This window comes from Diceros bicornis, chromosome 35 (genome assembly GCF_020826845.1).
Source record: "Diceros bicornis minor isolate mBicDic1 chromosome 35, mDicBic1.mat.cur, whole genome shotgun sequence".
Lineage (NCBI taxonomy): Eukaryota > Metazoa > Chordata > Mammalia > Perissodactyla > Rhinocerotidae > Diceros > Diceros bicornis.
Window position 1 is genome coordinate 18,783,554 of NC_080774.1, and position 26,421 is coordinate 18,809,974.

The 26,421-nt window shown below is 44.0% G+C and overlaps 1 protein-coding gene across 2 annotated transcripts in view; it reads left to right on the top strand.

Annotated features, from left to right (window-relative positions):
• SART3 (spliceosome associated factor 3, U4/U6 recycling protein) overlaps positions 1-26,421 on the top strand; it is a 35,226-nt gene that overhangs the window by 7,156 nt on the left and 1,649 nt on the right. The window contains exons 2-18 of one of the 2 annotated variants that reach the window (XM_058531654.1): positions 1,911-2,037; positions 3,158-3,262; positions 6,857-7,041; positions 8,159-8,264; positions 9,559-9,683; positions 14,241-14,396; positions 15,131-15,269; positions 15,769-15,876; positions 16,555-16,632; positions 16,758-16,816; positions 17,797-17,906; positions 20,710-20,822; positions 21,776-21,852; positions 22,455-22,623; positions 24,142-24,596; positions 25,169-25,321; positions 26,180-26,370. In XM_058531654.1, coding sequence (XP_058387637.1) covers positions 1,911-2,037; positions 3,158-3,262; positions 6,857-7,041; positions 8,159-8,264; positions 9,559-9,683; positions 14,241-14,396; positions 15,131-15,269; positions 15,769-15,876; positions 16,555-16,632; positions 16,758-16,816; positions 17,797-17,906; positions 20,710-20,822; positions 21,776-21,852; positions 22,455-22,623; positions 24,142-24,596; positions 25,169-25,321; positions 26,180-26,370 — 2,456 coding nt within the window. The remainder of the gene's footprint in view (positions 1-1,910; positions 2,038-3,157; positions 3,263-6,856; positions 7,042-8,158; positions 8,265-9,558; positions 9,684-14,240; positions 14,397-15,130; positions 15,270-15,768; positions 15,877-16,554; positions 16,633-16,757; positions 16,817-17,796; positions 17,907-20,709; positions 20,823-21,775; positions 21,853-22,454; positions 22,624-24,141; positions 24,597-25,168; positions 25,322-26,179; positions 26,371-26,421) is intronic. The other variant, XM_058531655.1, reaches the window with a different exon arrangement.

The following is a 26,421-nucleotide window of genomic DNA, read 5'->3' on the forward strand; positions in this document are numbered from 1 at the left end:
GTTCTATATATATCAGTTAGATCATGTTGGTTGATGGTGGTGTTGAGTTCTTTTATATCCTTGCTGATTATCTGTCTAGTAGTTCTTATAGTTGCTGAAATGGGGGAATGTTGAAGTCCCCAGTGTAATTGTAGATATGTCTCTTCCTTCTTTTAGCTCTATTGGTTTTTGCTTCATCTGTTTTGAGACTCTGTTGTTTGGTGCATGTACGTTTGTCTTCCTGCTGGGTTGATCCTTTTATCATTGCGTAATGTCCTTTTTTATCTCTGGTAATTTTCTTTGCTCTGAAGTCTGTTTATGTGATATTAATATAGCCACTTCTTTTTTTTTTTTTTTTTTTGGTGAGGAAGATTAGCCCTGAGCTAACATCCATTGCCAATTCTCCTCTTTTTCTGAGGAAGATTGGCCCTGGGCTAACATCTGTGTCCACCTTCCTCTATTTTATATGTGGGATGCGACCACAGCATGGCGTGGTGAGTGGTGTGTAGGTCTGTGCCCAGGATCCAAACCCATGAACCCTGGGCCACGGAAGCAGAGTGTGCAAACTTAACCACTATGCCAGTGGGCTGGCCCTCACTTCTGCTTCTTTTTGATTAATGTTTGCGTGGTATATCTTCCCATCCTTTTACTTTCAGCCCACCTGTGTCCTTGAATGTGAGGTGAGTTTCTTGTACTCAGCGTATAGTTGAGTGTGTTTTTATCCACTCTGCCATTCCCTGCTTTTTAATTAGTATGCTTAGACCATATACATTTAAGGTAATTATTGATATATCAGGTCTAAAGCCTGATGTTTTATTCTTTTCTGATTGTTTCCTCTGTTCCTTGTTCTTCTGTTTCTTTTTTCTTGCCTTCCTTTGGATTATTTGAACATTTTTTAGCATTCCATCTTGATTTATTTATGGTGATTTTTAGTGTGTCGTGTAGTTTGAGTGGTTGTTTTGAGTATTGCAGTATATTTGACTTACATGGTAGTCCTGTTGCACCACTGAGTGAAGTATGGAAATCTTCCTTCCGTTTAGGTCCCTTTACCCTCCCTACTTTTAAACGTTATTGTTTTGGATATCAGTCTTAAAATTTTTGTTTGATTTGTCACATACAATTTAGAAAACTCAGGAGGAGAAGGATCGTCTGTTGTACTTAACCCATATTTTTGCTCTTTCTGTTGTGCTTTCTTCCTTTCTGAGGCTCCAAGATTTCTTTTATCATTTCTTTTCTGTTTGAAGAACTTCCTTGAGCTGTTCTTTAAGAGTGTCTGCTAGTGACACATTCTTTTAGTGTTCCTTTGTCTCAGATGTATGATAGCTTTTTAAGCAATTAATTTATTGTTTTAACTTTGGGTTTGAAAAGTTTCAAATATAAAAATAAACCTTTATGTACCTATCACTCAGCTTCAACAGATACCAATCTCTTGCCATTCTTGTTTCTTCCAGTAGGGATTTGCTTTTTTTTTTTTGGTTTAGTAAAAGAAAAGAGCTCTTACCTATGTACCTGGCATGTGCTACAGCACTTTACTAAATTACCTTTGAAATCCTCACAGGAACCTTATGAGCCAGAACCTGGTGGTATCTCCATTTTATAGATGAGAAGTTGGAGGCTTAGGAGAGTTAATAACTTGCCTCAGGTCACACTTTGTGTTTATTTGTTTCATTAGAATGTTCTCTGTATTTCGGAGAGAACCTAAGTGTATTCTGACAGGAGTTGTAACAAATTGGAGGGAGCTTTATGTTTATTACAAAAAGCCTCTTTTCTTCCTCTTCCTGAGGGTCGGTGTTGCACTGCTGTGTCAGTGGCTCTCCCAGATAGCGCATTTATTTTGTTTGTGGCAGACATGCGTTGTCACCGGTGGCGAAAAAGCTGAGTTATTTTGATGCTGGTGTTTTAAATTTCAGCTTCTGTCTTCTTCCTTCCAGCTGTCCATCAACGTCTATGACTACAACTGCCACGTGGACCTGATCCGGCTGCTCCGGCTGGAAGGCGAGCTCACCAGAGTGAGGATGGCCCGCCAGAAGATGAGTGAGATCTTCCCTTTGACTGAAGGTAATACTTCCGGCGTCAGGCTGCGTTTCTAAACAGAGAATTGAAGAGGGTACATTTTTTTCAATGCTGGAAGTGGGGCAGGCTCCTTACAGAACGTTTGGAACATGTAAATATAGTGGAAAGAAGAAAATCCATCATCCAAAGCTAGCAATTTTTAGTTTATTGTTTTATAGTTTTTTGCAAAATATAGTTGTGATCATACAATACTGATTCGCATTTCGACTCCTGGTTTCTTTATCCAAATATTATGATAAAAATTTTCTGTTATTAAATTTTTCCCGTTCTCTTTCTAGTTCCCATTCTAGTATTTATGTATTTAATCCATTCTCTCAGAACTAGATAATTGTAAATGTATTCCAATTAAACTTTAATAAACGATTTTTAATGTAAATGTTTCATACCTTATTTGTTCCACAGTAGTTGGGCATTTAGGTTATTTCTACTTATTTGCTTATTTGAAACATAATTACACTGAGCATCCTTTTAGTTAAATCTACGTGAATATTCATAGTGTATCTTTTGGAGAGGAGTCGGAAAACACTGGTCCTAGATCCAGCTCTGTCCCCCTCTCCCTCCCACAGAGCATAACTGCTGAGTGTGGAAACTGAAATCAGATTGCCCAGATTCATTCCTGAGTAACGTGTTACTAGCTGTGTGACCTTAAGCAAATTGTGTACACGTTCTAAGACTCAGTTTTCCCAGCAGTAAGATGGGGATGACAGTAGCTTCTGCCTTGTAGTACTTGGATTGGATGAGATAATCTGTGTACAACACTTAACACAGGCCTGGCGTGTCATAAATACTTAGATGGATGCCATTGTTATTATTGTTACTAGCACCTACCTCACAGGATTTTGACTAAGATTGCATGAGAAAATTTATATGTAAGTACTACTTTCCAAAATATAAAATGCCCAATAGGTGTAGGATATTATGATTTTAGTGATTTGATCTGTTTGGAAGCATAAACCTTCTGTATGCTTGGTGCAAATTTTAAGAATGGATTTCTCTGAACTGTGCCAGGTTGTAGAAGATGGGTGATGATGCTCAGTCAAGTCCCTGCTTTCAGCCTGCCCTTTGGTGAGGGAGGTGGTAATGCAGGGGGGCTGTTGTCTTGCAGAGCTCTGGCTGGAGTGGCTGCATGACGAGATCAGCATGGCCATGGACGGCCTAGACAGAGAGCACGTGTACGACCTTTTTGAGAAAGCCGTGAAGGATTACATTTGTAAGTTCCTGTGGGCTCTGGGCGGGGGTCTGAGTGTCATCCAGCATTGGTCTCTGCTGTCGTGGATCGTATGGAGAGATGTTGCCACCCAGAGAAGAGAGCATTAGTCTAGCAGTCAGAAAGACTTGAGTTCACTTATTCTTATTGTCGTCTCTGGTCTTCACTTGAGGATATTTGTTTTTTTTTTGTGAGGAAGATCAGCCCTGAGCTAACATCTCTTGCTAATCCTCCTCTTTTTGCTGAGGAAGACTGGCCCTGGGCTAACATCCGTGCCCATCTTCCTCCCCTTTATATGGGACGCCGCCACAGCATGGCTTGACAAGTGGTACATCGGTGTGCGCCCGGGATCCGAACCTGTGAACACTCAGGCCTCCGAAGCGGAGCGTGCGCACTTAACCGCTGCGCCACCAGGCCGGTGCCAAGGAAGATATTTGGTTTTAAAATACAAGGAGAAGAAATATTGGTAGTAAGGGAATGAGTATACTCACACCCAGCATTTTTCTGGCAGGGAGAAATTAGATTATTTCCAGATGACTAAAGGTTACCTTTTACACACTAAATATGTTTTTAGGAGTTTTGGACAGATTGCTCTTTTTTAAAAAATATTAAGAAACTTAAAAAAAATTTTTTTATTTTGAAATAATTATAGATTTACAGAGAATTGCAAAAATAGTACAGAGAAGTCCTGTGTACTTGCTTCATCCAGTTTCCCTGAATATCTTATAACTATAGTACAGAATCAACACCAGGAACTTGACTTTTGTATGATGTGTGTGTATAGTGCTGTGACATTTTATCCCACGAGTAGATTCGGGTAAGCACCCCTGTAGCCGAGATACAGAACCCCCATCCCCATGGAGTTCTGCTGGTGTAGATGTTGTACCAGTGCGGTGAGGGGTGGGTGCCTTGCCTCCCTTGAAGTCCCTTCACCCTCCCCTGTTAGTGTCATTCTCTGAATATCTTCTCTGCATACACTGAGGGCCGTGACAGACAATGCTGTGGACTAAGTGTTTTAAAAAGCATTAAAAAGAGATTTCCCCTCTTTTGATTAAACCTCCTCCTTCCCTGACTCTCTTCATTCCCCACTGTGGGCAGTTCCCCTCGAGGGAAGCTTTGATACTTAGAAGACAGACTGCCCCGAAGAAGAGAATTTTTCTGGTACCTTTACCAGCCAAGAAGAGTCTATCAATTTTTTACTTTCTGTAATCTGAATAATGAAAATAATAGGTGTTTTGTGAATATAAAATTATACTAAATGTATTTTTAAAAGCTATACTTGTGCCTCTGCTCCAGTGCAGCCACATGGCCTCTTGGAACCTCGGACAGGGTTCCAAATGCCTGATGTTCCCACGTCTTCTGATGTCCTGTGACCTCCTTCGAGACGTCTTAGAGTCATCATTAACAGCACCCGTTCTCGTTCTCCAGGGACCTTTTGTCCTTCCCCAGACTGTCATGTCTTTTGGTCTTAATGGTTTTGCAGTCATCTCTGCCATCAGGCTGGCACTGTCACTCAGTGCTGGTGTCAGTGTGCCCCTGTCCACCAGCTGCTTTAGGGCTGCTGTGGGTCAGGAAGCCAGATAACCGCACTTCTTAGATTATGTCTCATCAGTAGTTTGAGTGGGGGCCTGAGGAGTTCTTGTGTTATTTTCAGGAGCTTTAGTGTGTGGAAATTGTGTCACTTTTTTTTTTTTTTTTTTTTTCTGAGTAAGATTTGTCCTGAGCTAACATCCATTGCCAATCTTCCTCTTTTTGCTTGAGGAAGATTCACTCTGAGCTAACATCTGCGCCAGTCTTCCTGTATTTTGTGTGTGGGTCACCGCCACAGCATGGCCACTGACGAGTGTAGGTCCGCACCTGGGAACCAAACCCTGGCCGCCAAAGTGGAGTGTGCTGAACTTAACTACTAGGCCACAGGAGCAGCCCCTGTGTCACTTGTTTTAAATGTTCAAAAGCCACTTTTGCCTGCTTCTTACTTTTTTACTAAGTCTTGCACGTTTGAAGGTGCCAGGTACAGGCCTCCTTTATTTCTCAGCACGTACTCAGTAGTGATTTCGAGCCGTCCGGGAGGTGCTCTGTGCACCGTTGGTAGGATATGGCTCTGGCCCTTTGGCTCTTCAGAGGTTTTGAAAATCAGGTTCCTCAGTCTTTGGAGGAGTGTTGTGCCTGTTTTGGACCTGGGATCTAGTGACACATTCTTTTGTTTACCTCTCATAGCCATTGTGGACTCTCGACTCGTGGATTTTCTGAGTTTAGATACTATTCATAACATTTGCCTCTGTAGACTATGTAAGTGTTAGGGGGAGCCGTGCTGTAATCTGTGGCAATCACCTTCTCTTTAGAGGAGGAGCCGTCTCGCAGGCCATCTGCAAATGTGTCACCCTCACTAAGGGCGCCAGCTCCAAGAGTAGCTCATTTCTTTTTTTTCTTTTTCTTTTTGGTGGAGGAAGATCAGCCCTGAGCTGACATCCACGCTAATCCTCCTCTTTTTGCTGAGGAAGACCGGCTCTGAGCTAACATCTATTGCCAATCCTCCTCCTTTTTTTCCCCCAAAGCCCCAGTAGATAGCTGTATGTCATAGCTGCACATCCTTCTAGTTGCTGTGTGTGGGACGCGGCCTCAGCATGGCCGGAGAAGCAGAGCGTCGGTGCGCGCCCGGGATCCGCGCTCGGGCCACCAGTAGCGGAGCGCGCACACTTAACCGCTAAGCCATGGGGCTGGCCCGAGCTAGCTCATTTCCATTTTTATTTTGCAGCCCATATGGCAGCTCTGTATTGGTGAGTGAAAACAGAGAAGCTGACAAACTTGGGCTAAGTTCTTTGAAAGAAACCTATTTCTTTGAAAAAGCAAGCCTTAGGAAAAGATACAGTAATTCTCAAATTGGCTTCTTTATCTTTTTAGTATTTTTATTTTACAAGGTTAGTGTATAGGCCTCTGAAATTTTCTGAAAAGTGACTTAATAGGCAAAACGTGTACAGTAAGAATTGATGCATTCATAAAGAGTTTAATTCATTAGTCTGGTCTTAAAGCCATGGGAGTGAGTATATAAAAAGTTGAAAAAGAAAGTGAAAGAAACAAGGCAATCAAGTGTTTTTTTGTTGTTAAAACATTATTAAAAATAGAGATTTAAAATATAGATTTCTAGTAACAAGATTGGTGCTTTTAATTTTGTCTTTTCACTTTGACCAGAAGCCTTAAAAATGAATCAAGATTCAAAAGTTGAAAAATTCTAGGCTTTGAAACTTTCTGAAGATTGACTCTGATTTGTAACTATTTTCATTGAAATCTGTTCTTGGGTTCTTTCAGTTTTAATAAATAGGCACTGCAATCATGGTCGTGTTACATATTACCACCTGGCATATACTGTTGATGCAGTAAAATCTCAATGTGATACCCAGTAGGAACAGTGTTTATGATACACTTTCTTTTCAGTCTGCAGTATAAGTGTAGGTAAATTAAGATGCTTGTTGATGATGCTCTGACCTTTTTGCATGAATGAATACTCTTTTGGTGGGCACACTTGTTATGCATCAGAACAAAAGTTTTGACATTTGGGTATTTCATATCCTGAACTAATAGAACACTTCTCATTTTTAGGTCCTAACATTTGGCTAGAGTATGGCCAGTATTCGGTCGGTGGGATCGGTCAGAAAGGTGGCCTTGAGAAAGTTCGCTCTGTGTTTGAGAGGGCTCTCTCATCCGTCGGTTTACATATGACCAAAGGACTTGCCATCTGGGAGGCTTATCGGGAATTTGAAAGTGCGATTGTGGAAGCTGCCCGGGTGAGTGCCCCTGTCTCTGTGAGCAGTGCCTGCCTTTGACTAGTCGGGGCTGTCTCTGTAAGTGGTCTTGGAAGAACATAGTTAACAAAATGGTCTTCGCCAGGCCGTTAGTGGGTGGGCAGTAAAATACAGGAAATCAGTAGTCTTTGTGGAAGAGCGAGAATGCTTTCTTTGACTAAAAAGCAGATGACCGTACAGTTTTTTTCCTGATACTTAAAAATCCTGCTGTTTTAGTTACTGGTTCCGGGTGGATGCACAATAATAACCGTATCCCTCCAAAAAAAATATATATATGTATCATGTCCGATAGTAACTGTGAGAGATTTGACCCCATCATAGTTGCATTTTCTAGACTATGATTTATAGAATTTACAGTCCCCTCCCCAGTGTCCCCTCTCCACTGTGTTTGTGTGTGTGCTCAAAGTTATTGTTGGCATGTAGTGGATCCCTCTAATAGATCATTGTTATTAAACTAGCCCAGTCCCTCTGGATTACGTCCCTGTTGAAGAATCTGCAGTGGTGCCTTCACATTCCCTGACAGAGGCATCAGGGCTGACTCCTTCAGCTGGCGTCTGGCTCTCTCTAGTATCAGACGTCACTCTGCGTGGACTCTGCTCCCACGCTCCCCTCAACCTTCTTGCACTTTCTGGCCGCTGTACTTTTATTCACATTGTTCTTTTAACTGGGAGAGATTTCTTTCTCTCGTTTCTTTCTCTTGTAACCTCTGGAGGGCCTGCAGACGCATCCCAAATGCCAGCTTCTCCAGGAGTCTTTCCTGATTTTTTCCCTTCATAACAACAAAATTCAGCCCTAAAAACCAGCTTAAAGCAAGCCACAGTACTTCGATACTTGTGGTACTTTGCTTTTATGATACTTAGATTCTGCCTCATTATAGTCATTTGGGTATGTTTCTTATATTCCTTCTTGTTTTCTCCCCATCATAAATGCTTAATAGCAGAGATAATATTTATTTTTGTTTCTCTGGCAATATTTGGCACAATAGCTCACGTATGAGAGGTCATATACAATTTTTTAGTTTGAACTAAAAATTTATTGAAATATTTTTTGAAGTAGAAAGAACCAAAGTTTGTCATTTACTACAAATTTGCTTCTTTAGCCCATAGCTGGCTTCCTTTCCCCTTTTGACCGGGAACAAACCTTTGATTCACAGCTTGAGAAAGTCCACAGTCTCTTCCGGCGACAGTTGGCGATCCCACTCTATGGTAAGAGAAACTGACGTGTCAACAGCCAGCCGTTCGTGGTCTTTAAAATGCTTTGGGGTATGTCATGTTAATTAGGCCTTTCCCAGCATCCCGTGAGGCAAATGTAGCTGGTGTTCTTATTCTCAGTAGACAGTGTCACTGTGGGTGAGGCCCTTGGTTAAAACGTGTCTTGAATTGTTGATGTTCAAGAGGGTTATGAGGGTCAGAGGCAGGACTAGAAGCTGGACCTCCTGACTCCCAGTTGAGATCTCTTTCCTACTGTAAGACATTGTTGGAGAGGCAGAGATGAGGTCTCTGAAAGGAGTAGGGAAACTGACCCCCTGTATTTTCTGGGGAAACTTGATTGAATAAGAGTTCCACTGTAAGCATTTTCTCTTCAGGAGTAACCTCTTCCATTACAGATGGGGATTTTACATGGATTTATCTTGTTCTTTTGTGGGGTGGTTTGATTCAGAAGCACCATCAATTGGAAGTATTTGTATCTGAATTTCTTGGGGTTTGGTAGGGATTCTCCTTTGTGGGCGAATATATTTTGGCAAGCCAAGCCTGTGAGGCTCTGAAGCTGTGAGCGTGAGCAGTGCAGGGAGGATTTTTCTGAGTCTGGAAAGAGTTTGGCACTGCCATCTCGTTTGTTCCCTAGGCATGGTTATGCATTGTACACCCTCAGAACCTCTGGGCGTCTTGAGCCCAGGCGTTATTTCTCTTTTTACTTCATGGTGTATTTGGATTTGATTTAGCAAATTATAAAAGGTGACTCGCCAGTCGAATCCTTGAGTGACATACAGAAAAAGCTGGCTCGTAGATTTCATCTCACATACCAACCTGAGGCAGCATAGCATAGTGAGTAGAGAATGAACTTGAGCCAGACTGCCTGGGTTCAAAGCCTTGCTCTACTGTTAGCTGTAGACAAGTGATATAGCCCCTGCTTCACTTTCCTTAACTGCAGAACAGGGATCACAAGAGAACCCAGCTCACAGAGTTGCAAGGATTGAAAGAGTTAATGGATGTGAAGTGCTAGAACATAGGAAGCGGTAGGTAAGTGTTGTTAAAGCATTGCTGTTAGTTTCGTTAACTCTGATTGGTTAGTTGATAGGGCTGTCTGGGACAGCGCGTTGAGACAGAGTCTCAGGCCCAGTCTGGGCGCAGCAGAGGAGCCTAGGATTCCATCAGTAAGAGCTGCTGTGGCCACAGACGAGGGAGGGGCTAGCGGCACGTGAGTCTCTTGGTTTAATCTCTGTTTGGATTGATAAAACCCAATGGCAAGACCCACGGGGCTGAATCCATCTTTCAATAGATATGGAGGCAACATTCGCAGAGTATGAAGAGTGGTCAGAAGACCCAATCCCAGAGTCAGTAATTCAGAACTATAACAGAGCACTGCAGCAGCTGGAGAAATACAAACCCTACGAGGAGGCGCTGGTAAGTGTTGGCTTCTTTCACAGTCGCCTTCTCGCTCTACAAGCTTTTCCCTGATTGATAGTTGCAAGTAAAACAGTAGCTTTAAAATGTGTTTTATTGTGAAATATATAGAATGTATAAATGTATACATACAGCTTACATACTAATAATAAAGTGAACGTCCATGTACCCACCACCCAGGTTAAGAAATAGAACATTGCCAGTACCTTAGACGTCTATGTGCCCCTGTCCGATTGCCTCCTCTTCCCTCTCCCGAGAGGTAATCACTTTCCTGACTTTTGTGATAATTCATTCCCCTGCTTTTCTTTATAGTTTTGCAACCTATGAGCGTATCCTTAATATATTGTTTAATTTTGCCTGTTTTTGAACTTTTATATAATGCAATCATGCTGTATGTTTTCTTTCATTCAGCATGTTTTTGGGTTTTACTCATGTTGATAAGTATAGTTACAGTCATTTGTTTTCACTGCTGTAAGGTTGTCTGTGTATACCATGATTTATTTATCCACTTTCTTAGTTTGTTTCTAGTGTTCTGCTAGCAGGAGCAGAATGTATGTATCTCTTGGTTCACATGAAAAAGAGTTTCTCTAAGTACATACCTAGGGATGAAATTGCTCGATCATAGGGTAATGGTGAACTGTCTTCCAGGTTGTCAGTTTACACTCCTACCAGCGGTATCTGAGAGTTCTCGTTACTCTTGCCAACCTACTTAATTTCCAAGTAATTACATACTTATTTCCAAGTAACGACTTATTAAGTAATTACATTCTTAAATTTTAGCCACTCTGATGAGTCTGAAATTGTAGTTTTACTTTGCATTTCTCTGATGACTAATGAAGCTGAGCATCTCTTCTCATCTACTGGCCATTCAGATTTCCTGTTTTGCGAAGTGCCTGTTAAAGTCTTCAACTCATTTTTCTTTTGGTTTGCCTTTTTTCTAATTGATCCATGGGAGTCCTGAATCTTAATCCTTACTTTTGGTTGTATGTATTGCAAATTTTTTCCCCCAAGTTTGTGGTTTGTCTTTTCACCTTTTTTAATGGCATCTTTGATGACCAGTTCTTTAATTGGATTTTTCTTTTTCTTATGGTTTGTGCTTTTGTTATGCTTAAGAAATCTCTCCATACTCCAAAAGTCATGAATATGCTTAGCTCTTTTTTCTTTTGAGAGTTTATCGTTCTGTGTTGCATGTTTAAGTCTTCATCTGAAATTGATTTTTGTGGGTGGCATGAGGTAGGGTCCTGTTTCTTTTTTCCATACGGAGAACCAGTTGTTCCAGCCTTGATTTTTTATTTTTTTGTGAGGAAGACCAGCCCTGAGCTAACATCCGATGTCAATCCTCCTTTTTTTTTTTGCTGAGGAAGATTGACCCTGGGCTAACATCCATGCCCATCTTCCTCTACTTTATATGGGATGCCACCACAGCATGGCTTGACAAGCGGTGGGTCGGTCTGTGCCCTGGATCTGAACCTGTGAACCCCAGGCTGCCAAAGTGGAGTGCGTGCACTTAACTGCTGTGCCAGCGGGCTGGCCCCGTTCCAGCCCTGATTTTGATAATTCCATCCTCCCCTCACTGATGTGCAGTCCCACATCTGTCATAGATTAGATGTCCATTTATGTGTAGGTCTATTCTGGGCTCTCTATTCTGCACCACTGGTTTATATGACACTGTCATAATGACAATAGTATTATAATAAGTTTTGATCTTAGATAGCATGAATCCCATCTACCTTGTTTTTCTTATAGAGAGTCTTGGCTTTTTTTAACTGTTAATATTTACATTGAATTTAGAGTCAGCTTTTCAAGTTGTATTAAAAAAAAGACTATTGATAAATTTGCGCACTCTGCTTTGGGCGACCTGGGGTTCGCGGGTTCAGATCCTGAGTGCGGACCTACACACCACTCATCAAGCCATGCTGTGGTGGCAACCCACATACAAAATAGGGGAAGATGGGCACAGATGTTAGCTCAGGGACCATCTTCCTCACCAAAAAAAAAAAAAGAAAAAAACCTGTTGAATTTTTTATTGGAATTTCATTGAATCTGTAGATCAATTTAGGAAAGAATTTACATCTTTTAAATATCAAATCTTCCAACCTGTGAACATGGTATAGGCCTCTGCTATTTAGGCCTTGTCTTTCTGTAAAGTTTCATTAATTTAGAAATTCATCTGACGTCTTGAACACATTTTTTAGATGTATTTGTAAGTGGTTTTTGATGCTATTGAAAACGATATCTTTTTAAAGATTTTCTTTTCTAATTGTTCCTGGTATATAAAGTGTAATTTTTTTTTTTAAAGATTTTATTTATTTATTTTTTCCCCCCAAAGCCCCAGTAGATAGTTGTATGTCATAGCTGCACATCCTTCTAGTTGCTGTATGTGGGACGCGGCCTCAGCATGGCCGGAGAAGTGGTGCGTCGGTGCATGCCCGGGATCCGAACCCGGGCCGCCAGCAGCGGAGCGTGCGCACTCAACTGCTAAGCCATGGGGCCTGCCCTGTAATTGGTTTTTTATATTAATTTTTTATCTATCAAACTTGCTGAATTCTTATTTATAGATTCTTTTGGATTTTCTCTGTTGGTAATAATGCTTGTTTTTTTTTGGACAATAATATTTGTAAGTGGCATTTTTTCCCTTGATCTTAGAATACTTCTAACTTCATTTCCCATGCCTCAGACTTATGCTCTTGTTGTCTTGTATTTCTTGTCTTTTTGTTTGACCCACAAGGCATCATCGTTAATTTCGCCTTATACAGTCTCATTTGTTTACATTTACTACATGCATTTCCTGCTTTCTTTGCTCTTGCTTCTTACATCCTGGGGCTTTCATCTGGAATCACTTTTCTTTTGTTTAAAGTCCACCCTTTAGAGTCTCCTGTGCTAGACATTTGCTGGTAACAGATTTTCTCAGTTTTTGTTTGAAAAGGTCTTTAACTTTGCTCTCCTTCTTGAAAGTTAGTTTCTCAGGATATAGAATTCTAGACTGACAGTATGTTCTCTCAGCAGTTAAATACAGTCATGTGTCTCTTAACGACAGGGATATGTTCTGAGAAATGCATCGTTAGGTGATTTTGTCGTCGTGTGAACATCATAGACTGTACTTACATGAACCTAGATGGTATAGCCTACTACACACTCAGGCTTTACGATACTAATCTTATGGGACTGCCATTGTATATGCAGTCCATCGTTGACTGAAACGTTGTTATGCGGCACGTGTGACTGCATACCTTTCTGGCTTCTGTTGTTGCTGTTGAGAAGTCGGCTGTCTGTCTAACTCTTGCTTCTTTGAAGATAATCCTTGTTTTTTCTCTGGCCAATTTTAAGGTCTCGTTGGTTTGGTTTGATGTCCCGCAGTTTCATTACAGTAGGTCCAGGTCTGGATATCTTTGTAGTTATCCTCCTTTAGGTTTGTTGGGCTTCTTGGCTCTGTGTTTAGTGTCTTTCATGGCCTTTGAGTAAGAACACAGACTGTGAGAGCCAGGCTGCCTCAAATTTGAATTTTAGCTTTGCCACTTACTAGCTCTCTGACTTTGGGCTAGTACTTAGCTTCTCTGTCTCGGTTGCCTCGAATGTCATATGGGGGTAGTAATGATACCTGCCTCATAGGATCGTTTTGAAGATCCAATTTTAGTATATCTTAAGCCAGCAAAAGCTTAACCTTCGCTTAGATTAACTGCCTTCACTTAGATTTTGTCCTTAGTACTTCTTGTTTCTTTGCCAGTTGGTTGATGATTTTCACAAAGATGGTTTCTATGTTTAATCCAGCAGTTTTGGTTGTTGTCAGTGGCACAGTGTGTCTGGGTAACTAATTTGTTATTTTTGCTGGATGCTGAGGCTCCGAACATCATCTCCCATGTTCAGAGCGCGTGCTCTTGCTGGCCTGCATGTGCTCCTCTCTCTGTTTCGCACGTCAATGACTGGTATGTCGTTGTGTTTCACAAAGCCTCATTAGTGAAGTCCTCAGCCAGTTCAGTTTTGTCGTGGCCATCAGCAGAGTGTGGCTGAAGAGAAAACAAGTTGAACAAGAGGATTTCGTCTAAAAAGAATTTTGGTTGTATGTCTTTGGATCAGTAAACATTCAGCATGGCGTCTTCCGTCTTCTGCATGTGCCTGTGCTCTGGCAGGAGCTGGTATTTGGGATGAGAAACCTGAAGTAGCACAAGGCACTGAGTTACTCCAGGGCGTTGCATTCACTCCACTCAGTAGGCCAGGAAGGTGACTTCTGTTTTGGAAGGATGGCTAGCAGTGGTCGTTGGTAAAGGCGTTTCTCTTTCATTCAGTTCCTGATTGATGGGAGATTTTAATTCCCTGTGGTCTGGGGATGGATTTAGAAAAGAGTTTACGGAACCTTTGTAACTATTGCCATGAATAAGCACTTTGGACCCCCGCTGTGCCCATCAACTTGTAGACCCCGAGGTGCAGAGCTTCTGAAAGCGGGAATTGGTGATTCTTGGTGTAAGCAGTCTCGCCAGAATTTACTGTGAAGATGTACTGTGCTTCCTTACAGTATCAAGTAGCTCATTTCAACTTCATTGCAATTCTCCTTTGCCCCAGTTGCAAGCAGAGGCACCCAGGTTGGCCGAGTATCAAGCATACATCGATTTTGAGATGAAAATTGGCGATCCTGCTCGCATTCAGTTGATCTTTGAGCGCGCCCTGGTGGAGAACTGCCTTGTCCCAGACTTATGGATCCGTTACAGTCAGTACCTAGTAAGATAACTCTTCTAATTTCATTTTACTTTTACCAGTTTAGGATCTATGTAAAGAAAATCAGTAAGCGTGCCGGGAGGTAAAGTTGCATGCTGCTCCTCTCTGCTCTGTCTCGTTTTCCTTCATCCTCCTATTCCCCTTTTACTAGCTCATTTAGAAAGTTCTCCTAGTGTTTTAAGTTATTTAAACTGATCACTAACTATAAAAAAATTTGCCTAGTCTTACTACTGAGGAATTTATAATGTTACTTTTTTTCTTTTAACTTTTTATTATGGAAACATGTAAACACATAATGTAAACATGTCAGTAAAATGAAACCTCATGTACCCATTGCCCAGCTTTGACAGTTAACCAATGGCGTTAACTGTCGTTTCATCCAGTTTCTCTGGATCTTACTTACTTCCCCCCTTCCATGTTATTTTGAAGCAAATCCAGAAATCACATTTTGTTGGTAAATATTTCAGTATGTATATATGAAAGATTTGAATCAGGCTCCAAACAAGGTCTGTATATTAGGATTGGCTGATGTCTCTTAAGGCTGTTTTAGTCTGTAGGTTCCCCTCTCCACCTTTCTTCTTCCCCACACCCACTTGTGATTTCTTTGTTGAAGAAACCAGTCACAAGAGACGTTTTCAAGGAAATTTCTTTGGTCAGTTGGTTGTGCTGGAAATGTCTCACGGATGGTGAAGTCTTAATAAAATTTGATCTTCTAACCCTGACATTCTTTCTCGTAGGATCGGCACCTGAAAGTGAAGGATTTGGTTTTATCTGTACATAATCGTGCTGTTAGAAACTGCCCCTGGACAGTTGCCCTGTGGAGTCGGTACCTCTTGGCCATGGAAAGACATGGGGTTGATCACCGAGCCGTTTCTGGTGCGAATGTTTTTGTGGGAAGACTGCTTAGCTTTTTGTCCCAAGTCAGAAACACAGAGCTGTGACAAAGTCATTAAATCAGCATTCCCAGCTGTTACTTTGGGATATTGGGTATTAGTGACAAAAAGGGCTCTAAGTGGGAGATAAACTGGTTGTATTTTTGGCTTCTTACAGCTTTTTAACATGCTAAAATTCATGGTGATTTTCCAGCAGGTCGGGATCTTTCTCCAAACTCACTTGACCTGGCACTCTTCTATTGCAGAGTATCTTGTGGAACATGCCCTTTCTAGAACATCATTTGTGCAGTGCTCTAGTAGCTTTTCTTTTGAACATTTCTCTCTAGCTCATTTCACTTTGTTGTATATTATTATTGTATTATTGTATATAATTAAGGCTTATAGTATTTATAGTCAGTAGAGGTTTTTATAATAATCTTGATAACTTTACATAAGCCTCTTTTTGAATTGGCAACAAATCCTGGCTTTTTCTTCAACTCCAGTGACCTTCGAGAAAGCTTTGAGTGCTGGCTTCATTCAGGCCACTGATTATGTGGAGATTTGGCAGGCCTACCTTGATTACCTGAGGAGGAGGGTTGATTTCAAACAAGGTATTTAAATTCGTGTGTTTCATATCAGAATTCTTACCATGTCTTCTGGTGGCGTGTCCCAGTTGCCCAGATACGTGGTGATGGGGCAAATGCTGTAGACCAGCCATTGGTAACTGTTTTTCCCCAGAAATTTTAGCTGTGTAAGTCTTTAACAAGTCATGCTGTGGATTGTAAAGGAAGAGAGTAGTGGTCTTTACATTTTATGCTGCCTCCTGCATTCTCTTTAGTCTCAGTTCTCTTTTTTCTCCCTTCTATATATCCTAAATAGTTCTTTACATAAGACTGCTGTGTTTCTGTAAAAACTTGGAGCGTCTGCAGGATCCCCTGCCTTTCTCCCTTTCCCCCTCAAAAAAATAGCAGCCAGAACCCCTTGTCTAACTGGTACTCGCACACTCATGTAGGTGGCCTTCAGCCATTCTACCGGCTAGGGGAGACCCCCTCTGCTGCGTCGCCCACACAGCACCCCGTGCTCACCTTTGTTGGTGTACTCCGCAAAATGTGCTCTGTTCCAGTGTCTTTCCCCCCACTCTGTGATGAGGACAGGGACTGGCTATTTTATTTCTGTGTCCACAGCATGATGCCAGGTACATAACAGGCTCCCAGGAGTTTCAGTGTAGGATTAAAAAAAAAGCTGTGGTATGTTGTTTCATAAAGCCAACCTGGTGCTCTTTCTGACAGACTCCAGTAAGGAGCTGGAGGAGCTGAGGTCCGCATTTGCACGCGCTCTGGAGCATCTGAAGCAGGACGTAGAAGAGCGTGAGTGTGGCCGCAGCCCACTGCTTGTCCAGTCGCCTTGCCTGTTCTGGGTGCATGTGCCTTTTCAGTCAGGTGCTCTGTGTCTCCAGATTACTCTCTAATGTGGACTAATTCTGTTCTTAAAGGTTTCAACGAGAGTGGAGATCCAAGCTGCATGATCATGCAGAACTGGGCTAGGATGGAGGTAAATGTTTTTGACAGTTGCATCCACCTTTGAAGGACCTCTGTCTAACAGAGTGGCTGAAGTTGAGTCAGAATCCCAGCTGATGGTCTGGGCTCTGTAAGGATTCGTGTTGTTTGCCTAACTTGATGCACATTTGTTCATATCTTAGTGAAAAGACTAGCTCCCGGGTAGAAGTTGTGCAGCAAATGTCTGCATGCCCGGCATTCACTCACTGACTTCCTCCCTCCCTCCCTCCCCCCCTCCCCGAGTGTCTCCTTCGTGAGAGCATACCAGGTGTGTACTGTTTGCCAGGCACTGTTCTAGGCACTGGGGGAATGAGATAGAGACGGGCCCTGTGCTAGTAAGGCTTACTCTAGGGTGGAAGACAGACGACGTGACAGATAATGAGAGGATATGATGAGTCGCATGTTATTACTGGACCAGGGACCCCAAGGTGAGTAAGACATGGAACCTGCCTTTGATCAGCTCATAGAATTGTAAAATTCTAGTGTTTTATTCTCTGAGGGGGATCAGGTCAAACAAACACTTATCAGGTAGTTTCTGGATGGGATGTTTGTGTTGTGACTGTTTTACAGCTGACGTGTCTGAGGCTCAGAGAGGTCAAGTAACTTGCCCAAGTCACTTAGTAAGTGCCAGAGCAAGCATTTGCTCCTAAATCAGTCTGTCTTTCTCACACATTGCCTCTTAGATATTTGTAGTTAAGCTTGATAAAACCAAAAACAAGTGACCAGCAGTGCCTGTAGGCCCCTGCTCTGTGCTCTCCAGCGGTGGAGGCTGACAGCTGGAGGGCTGTCACTGCAGAGAGGCTGAGGTGGTGGGCTGGGCCTGTCACCGTGGAGGGCGGCCGGGGGACGTCCAGGGAGTTCTGAACACTGATGGTTAGGGGAGCTTTTTAGGCACGTCTGAAGCATGTTTTGTAGTGGGTGTCGATGTCGTAAGGCTTGAGCCTTTCCCTAACTGAGCCTGCTAATGTGTTTTAGGCTCGACTGTGCAATAATATGCAGAAAGCTCGAGAACTCTGGGATAGCATCATGACCAAAGGAAACGCCAAGTATGCCAACATGTGGCTTGAGTATTACAACCTGGAAAGGTAACTGACCTGGGGTGGGGGAGGGGTGCTTGTCAGGCGTGACCCGGCTTCAGTCCTGCTGACTCCTGCCAGCGTGGGCTGGCTCCTTCCTCTGTCATCCTGTCCTTTTCATTAGGGCTGTGTGTTTATTGGGCGAGGCTAGAGAACCACACTTAGTGTTTTGTGCCTGGGCTCTTCTTAAAGAATAGCCGTGCATTTCTTTCAGTTTGTTATTTTGGTTTGTTTGTTTTGATTTTTGGACATGACTGTTTTCTTTGACTTTTGGGGGAGCTATTTTTTTATATTTGCTTTGTATGTAAAAGTAGAAAATATTAAAAAGCAAAGACAAAAAAACCCAAATTATCTGCATCAGTAAACCCAGACATACTCACCATTAGTTAATGGTCTGGGGATGTTCTTTGAGAGCTTTCTATGCTTAAATTTTTTAAAAATGAAAATGCAATTACAGTGTACATGTTATAAACCTAAAATTATTTTAAATATATAAGATATGCCTGATAATCTTAATAATATGAGGAAGATATAAAGAACATGACCAGTTTTTTTATTCAGTATCTCTTGAACATTGCACGTCCATAAATATATTTCCACATTACCTTTTTTCTGTTTTGAATATTTTGTTTTTTTTTTACCCCCAATTTAAAAAATAATGCGTGCTCAAATTAAAATAGTCAGAACATTTACAAAAATATGTGATAGGAAGTGAAAGTTTCTTATAATCCCCTCCCCAGAGATGACCGCTATTGAAGCTTCTTGAATATTCCTCTAGATCAGCAGTTCTCAAACTTTTTGGTTTCAGGACCCTTGTACACTCTTAAAATTTGAGGACCCCCAAAAGCTTCTGTTTATGTGAGGTATATCTTTTAATATTTACCATATTAGAAAATTGAGAAATTTAAAAAATATTTTTATTCATTTAAAAATAACAATAAATTTATTACATTTAACATAACGCATTTTTTGTGAAAAATGACCATTTTCCAAACTCCAAAATAATTTAGTGAGGAAAGTGACTTGGTTTTATATTTTTCGCAAATATCTTTAGGCTGGTTTAGAAAAAGACACTGGATTCTCGTGTCTGTTTCTGCATTCACTCTGTTGTGATGTTTTTGTTGAAGAACATGAAGAAAATGTGGCCTACACAGATAGGAGGTTAGAAGAGAGAAGGGGGTATTTTAATAGCCTTTTCCAATCATTGTGGGTCATCTTCTCTCATCCTGCAGCCAAGTCTGGCAAGTCGTAGTTTCTTAAAAGTCGGTTGCAGTGTGGAGTCTGAAACCACGTTAGTGAATTTTTCAGACTGTCACACTCATGGCCATTGGTCTCTTTACCCTCCCAGCGGACCGTTACTCAGGCGTGATTCTGGGCGTGCATTGTTTGTTTGGAGAATGCTGCTTCACTAAGTCATGCAGCTCTTCCAGCCATTGACTCATTTCATTATACAGTTGGAAAAAATCGCATTTGTTCCTATCCTCACTGACTCACAGTGGCGGATACAAGTTTTCCAAAATTCTAATTTTCACTCGAAAGCTTGAATTTCATCACTGGCAACAAATACCATCAGTGGTTTTCTTGTGGTCACAGACTCACTTCATTAGTTTTTAAACATGTTTGCCAAATACCCAGGTCTGAACAACTGTAGTTTCTGTCACTCAGCTGTTCTCTCAAGTAAGAATGATATCCATGAAAAAAGTAACTATTCAGCTTGCAGCCCAAACAATAACGTATTATTTTCTTTGTAACCACTGTTGTACTTCGGAATGCATAAAGAAGTGCTTTATGTGCGCACCCCATCTTGTCACACAACAGTAAAAAGAGGGGTACTGCCTTGATTTGTGCCAAGAGCCACCGTAGTTTTTGCTCCGTCAGTGCACGTCAACATGGTGAAAAAGTTAAATAACGTTTTGGTATTATGCAGGTAGTGTTCACTTCGCAGACCCTCAGTAGTCCCTGGATCGTACTTTTTTTTTTTAATAATTTATTTATTTATTTATTTTTTTCCCCCAAAGCCCCAGTAGATAGTTGTATGTCATAGCTGCACATTCTTCTAGTTGCTGTATGTGGGACGCGGCCTCAGCATGGCCGGAGAAGCGGTGTGTTGGTGCGCGCCCGGGATCGAACCCAGGCCGCCAGCAGCGGAGCACGAGCACTTAACCGCTAAGCCACGGGGCCGGCCCCCTGGATCGTACTTTGAGAACCACTGCTCTCAATTTTTTCTTAGTGTCCTAATATGTGTTTGCAATATTTATAAACTTTTTAAAAACAGAAATGAGAACATAGTGTTTCATAACTGTTGTGATTCACAGAATATCGTTGTATAACTATAGTGATTAGCTGTATATCTTTCCGTGTCAGTGCAGAAAGATCTGAGTCTAGGCATGAAATTTGACAGTCCCTGGATTAGTTACTTCTTCCCTTGGGTAGGACTGCAGAATTTCTCTAGGGACCTTATCAAGTTGCACAGAGTTCTTAGCTTCCCTCATGTGTGTTGCACATGCAAATACTGTGAAGGCAGAATACCTTGTTGCAGACCACTGCCCCAGATGCATTTTCTAGTGGCACCTACTTGCTGAGGGAAAGCGTGATTTAGAAGAAAGCCTCAGGTTTTGACTGGAGGGACTCTCATGGAAAAAGGAGACGACGTTAAAATTAGCAGTAGTATGAATAGCTGTGGATAATTCTGGAAGCTCGAGTCTCCTCAGAAGCTTCTGATCCTGTGGCACTACTGAGAGAAGACTGCCCCTCCCTTTGTGTGCCTTCCGCTTTGTGTCCTGGTGGGAGCAGCTGTCTGTTTCTGCCCTAGGGCACACGGGGACACCCAGCACTGCAGGAAGGCTCTGCACCGGGCCGTCCAGTGCACCAGTGACTACCCAGAGCACGTCTGTGAAGTCCTGCTCACCATGGAGAGGACAGAAGGTGGGGACCCTTGGCTTTCTGCTCTGGCTTGGAGTCTGTCCTGTTTACCATTTGGTCTCAAGACTGTAGTCTGTCAGGACAGACTGTTTACGGCTACAGCCCTTCAGGTGGCGCTCTGTGATTAGACTGCCATGTGGTGCTCTCCAGTGAGAGCGAGTCCTCTCAAGTTCTCCACATACAAGGACTCTGTGATGTGGGCCTAGCACGGGGTTCTCGTGATTCTTTGTGGGGGGTCGTCCTGGGCATTGTAGGACCATTGGCAGCACCCTTGGCCTCTCCCCACTAGGTGCCCGTAGCACTCCTCCCTGCTCCAGTCACGACCACCAGCAGCGTGAATGCCCCCCGGGGTCAGGAGGGCTCAGTTGAGGACCTCCGCTCCAGCACAACGTCCAGCACACTGAAGGAGCGCAGAGAGGCAGACAGCTGAACGTGTGCATCGGGCGTGTGCGTCGCTTGTTGAATTTCAGAGCCTCAGTGTTAAGTTTCCAGTAGGAAAAGAGTGAATTTATCCATGGGCATTGGTCTCTATTTAAAGTGTGAACCCCTCAGCACTTGAAATGAAACACCCAAACAACAACAAATTACAAAACACCCCAACAGTTATCATTTGAGGAGCTCTTAAAATTCTTCAGTCTTAATATAAATGTCTTGCATCTTTTGCATTAGAATGTTTTCATAATCTTCGCCAGAGAGAGCCCATAATAGATCATATTCTGGTTTTCAAGTCTCTTTTCTGAAAGACAAGTGACGTTTTAAATACATCTGGAAGGACTATTTGAATTCTGAAACTTCAAGCCTACATAATGAAATCTTAAAATGGGGAGCTGACTCTCCAGTTCTTATTGTCTGATGGGAGAGATCCCTTCTGGAGGTGTGGGGAAATGAGGAAAATTTTATATTATTCTAGCCTTGAAAATCTTAAAAAGTGAAAGTTTGCTTCTCTTTCTATCAAGGTACTTTAGAAGATTGGGATATAGCTGTTCAGAAAACTGAAACTCGATTAGCTCGTGTTAATGAGCAGAGAATTAAGGTAATGATGCTATTTATTTAAAGTCTTTGGAACCCCTGATCACTATTTTGACTGTTTGGTATGAACATTTCTTGTCAAAATCCTTGAGGTCCTTTTGAGAAGTTTCTTTTACTCAGTGTATTAATTATGAAATAGTTGAATCAGTATTTAAGCCTGTTTTGTATCATTTTTTTAGATTAGCTGAGAACTTTAGCCCCAACAATAAATACTTTTTTTAAGTAGTGGGGGAATTTTGGCCCTAAAGTTTACTGGAATAGCTGAAAAAGATGAAAAAGGAGCCTCAGCCAAGTGACTGGAACATGAACACCCCCAATTAATTAGGGCCCCAGTTTTATAGATTTTTCCTTTCTTTTGGTGAGTAATAACTGGGGGTATTAGGAAACATGCTGTAGGCTTGAGGTACAGCATCCTAGAAGCCTGCATAAGCCTTGGCAGGAGGAAGTTGTGAGCACGTCCTCCTCCTTGCCGTTCTCATGCCCTCTTCCTCTCACTGGGGACTGAGTTTCCACTCGCTGCTCCCTTCCATGGCTCCTCTCATCACAAGCGAGTAGAGGTCATGTAGTTGCTGCATCCAGTGATGTGTCGTATTCCCAACTCTCCAGGCTGCGGAGAAGGAAGCAGCCTTTGCTCAGCAAGAAGAAGAAAAGGCTGAACAACGGAAGAAGGCCCGGGCCGAGAAGAAAGCACTGAAAAAGAAGAAAAAGACCAGAGGTGCAGATAAGCGCAAAGCAGATGAGGACGATGAGAAGGAGTGGGGCGATGATGAAGAAGGTAAAGCTTTTCAGAAATTTTATTTTAGAACGTCTCAGGCTTCCACAGAAGTTGCAAAAACAGTACAAGGAACCTTTTTCTTGAACCATTTGAGAACAAGTTGCTCGCATGGTGTCCCATCACCTCTCCAGTCCCTGCCCACCTTCCGCGTGGGTGCCCTCCTCCCCTGCTTGGACTCCACGCCCTGTGCTGGGTGCTGCCCTGCGCAGACACCCTTGCCCATCCACTTGGGCTCCACTCCCTACACTGCGCCGTTGCCACCACTGCCCTCTTGTAGCGCCCCCTGCACCCCGCTTGGGCTCCCATACCCCACACTGTCCTTGTCACTGCCCTATGTGTGGACATCCCCTTCACCCACTCAGACTCCAGCATCCTGCACCACCGCTGCAGCCCCACCCTGCGCAGACACCTGCCTTGCTCGGCCCCACCTAATACTTTTGACTTGGTAGAATTTTCCAACCAGGGTTTCTGTCACCCCTGCAGCTTCAGGGATGGGCAAGTGTGTGTCAGATTTATTTCAGCAAAGTCAGCCAAGGTAAAGGATTGTCTCAAGACATAAAAGGACTCTATACACTTTCTTAGTACAGAGTTGTCGGCCAGAGGGAAATAGTAATGGAGTCGTCATTCAATTCACCTTTCTTGCACACCTTTTTAGGGCCTTCAGACATGACTGTGGTAGCTCCCTGCCCTGCAGAGCTCCCGGTTCAGCAGGATAAGGCAAATGTGACATGTGACCACAGTGGCGTGTAACTGGGACTGTGGGAGCTGTAGGTGCAAATATGGTGAAGTCCAAAGAAGGTGCTAGTGGGGCAGCTCCCTGCAGTGACGTCATGGGGAAGTGACGCGTGCGTCTGGGGGTGGGAGTGAGTAGGGGTCCCAGGGTGGGACTGTCCAGTGGGTAAGAAGGGAAGGGAAGCCAAGCGGAGAAGCAGTGTCAGCAAAGCACGAGGCACCAAGCAGCCGGGCGTTTTCTGTGAGCAGCAAGCCACTGTCCGTCAGCTGTCTCTTGAGGGACGCAGACATATTGGAAGTGTTTAGGAGCTAGAGTGCTTTGTCGCGCTTTCCCGAGTGTGGCCTGTGGAGCACGTACTTCAGTCGCCTGACGTGCTTGTTGGAGCGCAGGTCCCCAGGCCGCCTCGCCCCCGCCCACCGTGGCTGCCCTGGCTTTCTAGGAGAGGCGCTCTGGATTTGCGGAGAACTTGGAGACCCCCGACCTTTTACAGAATTGGGAGTGGACGATGAGGACTTACGTTACCACTTCCCCTTGGTTTAGTCCACTTACCCGCGTGTAACTGGGGCCCAGGACGTAGTGGGACGAGTCAGGTGGGTCAGGACAGCCATGAGGGAGGGCGTGGCGCGCGCCTCAGTGTCTGGCGAGGAGGGAGTGTTTCCACACAGCCGTTGCAGATCCGCCATTTGTAGTGGGAAGAGCACGTGCACTCAAGCTGCATCAGACAGCTCACTGAAGAGAAGAGACAGTTAATTAATCGTTGCTGCTTTTCTCCTGACAACCTGTAGAGCAGCCTTCCAAACGCAGAAGGGTTGGGAACAGCGTTCCTCCGGTTGGAGAAGCACTAGCCGTGGAAGCAGAAACAGGACTCTTCGGGAAGAGTGCGCCCGTGGACGTCGACTCCCCCTCAAAGCAGAAGGAGAGGGCGGCCGCCCTGAAGAGGGACGTGCCCAAGGTGCCTCACGACAGCAGCAAGGACAGCGTCACCGTCTTCGTCAGCAACCTGCCGTACAGCATGGGGGAGCCAGCCGTGAAGCTGCGGCCGCTCTTTGAGGCCTGTGGGGAGGTGGTGGAGATCCGCCCCATCTTCAGCAACCGGGGCGATTTCCGGGGCTACTGCTATGTAGAGTTTAAAGAGGAGAAGGCGGCCCAGCAGGCCCTGGAGCTGGACCGGAAGAACGTGGAAGGGAGGCCAATGTTTGTTTCCCCCTGTGTGGATAAGAGCAAAAATCCCGATTTTAAGGTATGTGTGTGGAAAAAAGAACGCCTTTCATGTAGGGTTGCCGTAGACAGACTATAGATACTTGTTTCCTGCAGCAAGTAATACTGAGAATATGTGTGGAATTTCTACGCTTTGTTAAGAACTACACTTCCATGTTAACTGACATCTGTTCTGAGCGGGTTAACTGAGGTCTGACTCGTGGCTTGGTCATTTGGAGCTTGCATTAATTGACAAATGATGATAAAACTAGGGATTGTAATAATGGCTGTTGTAATAATGGCTAACTAGTCCATTGAATAGTTAGGAGAAACAAGGGACTGCGCTGCGTGTTTTGTGTATTACCTCATTGGATCCTCACCCAAACTCTGAGAACGTGACTTTTATCCTTGCTATTTTATGGAAGAGGAAGTGGGGGCTTCGAGAGGTTAGGTGACTTGCCCAGGGTGACCCAGTTAATAGTTCACCCCACTCCCCCCCAGGGTCAGCTCCGGCCTGTGGTTGGGGTGAGGCCTGTGGACGAGGCTGTGCCACCTCGACTGTGGCCTGCTGGGCCAGGCCTCGTCGCTGATTTTCTGTCCCCCTTCGCCCTGTAGGTGTTCAGGTACAGCACTGCCCTGGAGAAACACAAGCTGTTTGTCTCGGGTCTGCCGTTTTCCTGCACGAAAGAGGAACTAGAGGAGATCTGTAAGGCTCACGGCACCGTGAAGGACATCAGGCTGGTGACCACCCGGGCCGGCAAACCAAAGGTAAGTGTCTGCGCGGACAGCGTTGACCTCCCTCCCAAGGCTCGGGCGGGCCTGCTTCCACGTCCGGTCAGAGGTGATTTGGCTCCAGAGTGGGCTCCTGGTTTGTCTGCTGAGAAACAAACGATAAGTTAACAGACGGGCAGGTACACTGGGCTCTCCTTACATTGGAATCATTTAGTACTAAAGCTTTGGGAAAAAAACTACCACGAATTAGCAGGGGCCACAGTGCGGACCCCAGGCTGTGGGGCCTTGGGGTGAGGTCCCCTCCTCTGAAGCCTCCTCCCTCCTGCCCAGACTCCTCTTTTCCACGAGGCCTCCAGCCGTCTCCTCAGTTCCCTCTACTGGTGTCCCCTCATCACGTCCTCCCCTCTAGTCCTCAGCCTCTTGTTCAATCCTTTTTGCGGCGCATTTTGAGTCGTGTTGGTTGAGCTGGAGTTGGGATTGCCTCTTTACCTGCCCCCATCCAGGTTAATACTCCAGTGGAGAGTGTGCAGTAAGGGAGGGCGGAAGGCATAGAGGCATCAAGGCTCACGTGGGCACTGGGCTGCTCACCCTGTGTCCAGGCCACCTCGTCTGTTTGTTGGCTGGATTTATACTGGTTCTCTGTCTTGTTCTTTCTTTTGTTGCTGGAGTAAGCGCAAGGTGTACTAAACGTAAGAAGGTGATCTGAAGTTACAGTCCGTTGCAGAAACAGGGAGGAAGAGCAGGGCAGGGAGATAAACCTACAGACAGAGGAGGGTGGTGGGGGAGGCAGCCCGCTGGTGGGACGCCTGCCCGGTACTGGCCTCCTGCCCTGAGGGGGACGTTTCGTCCTGGTTCTGCAGCCCCCGACCCTGCTCTGGATTTTGCCTCTTTCAGGGCCTGGCCTACGTGGAGTACGAGAATGAATCCCAGGCGTCGCAGGCTGTGATGAAGATGGACGGCATGACTGTCAAGGAGAACGTCATCAAAGTGGCCATAAGTAATCCTCCTCAGAGGAAAGTTCCAGAGAAGCCAGAGGCAAGGAAAACACCGGGTGGCCCCCTGATGCCACGGCAGATATATGGAGCGTAAGTGTTTGCATGCCAGCCCAGTGCAGGCTTCGTCCTGGCCGCTGCCAT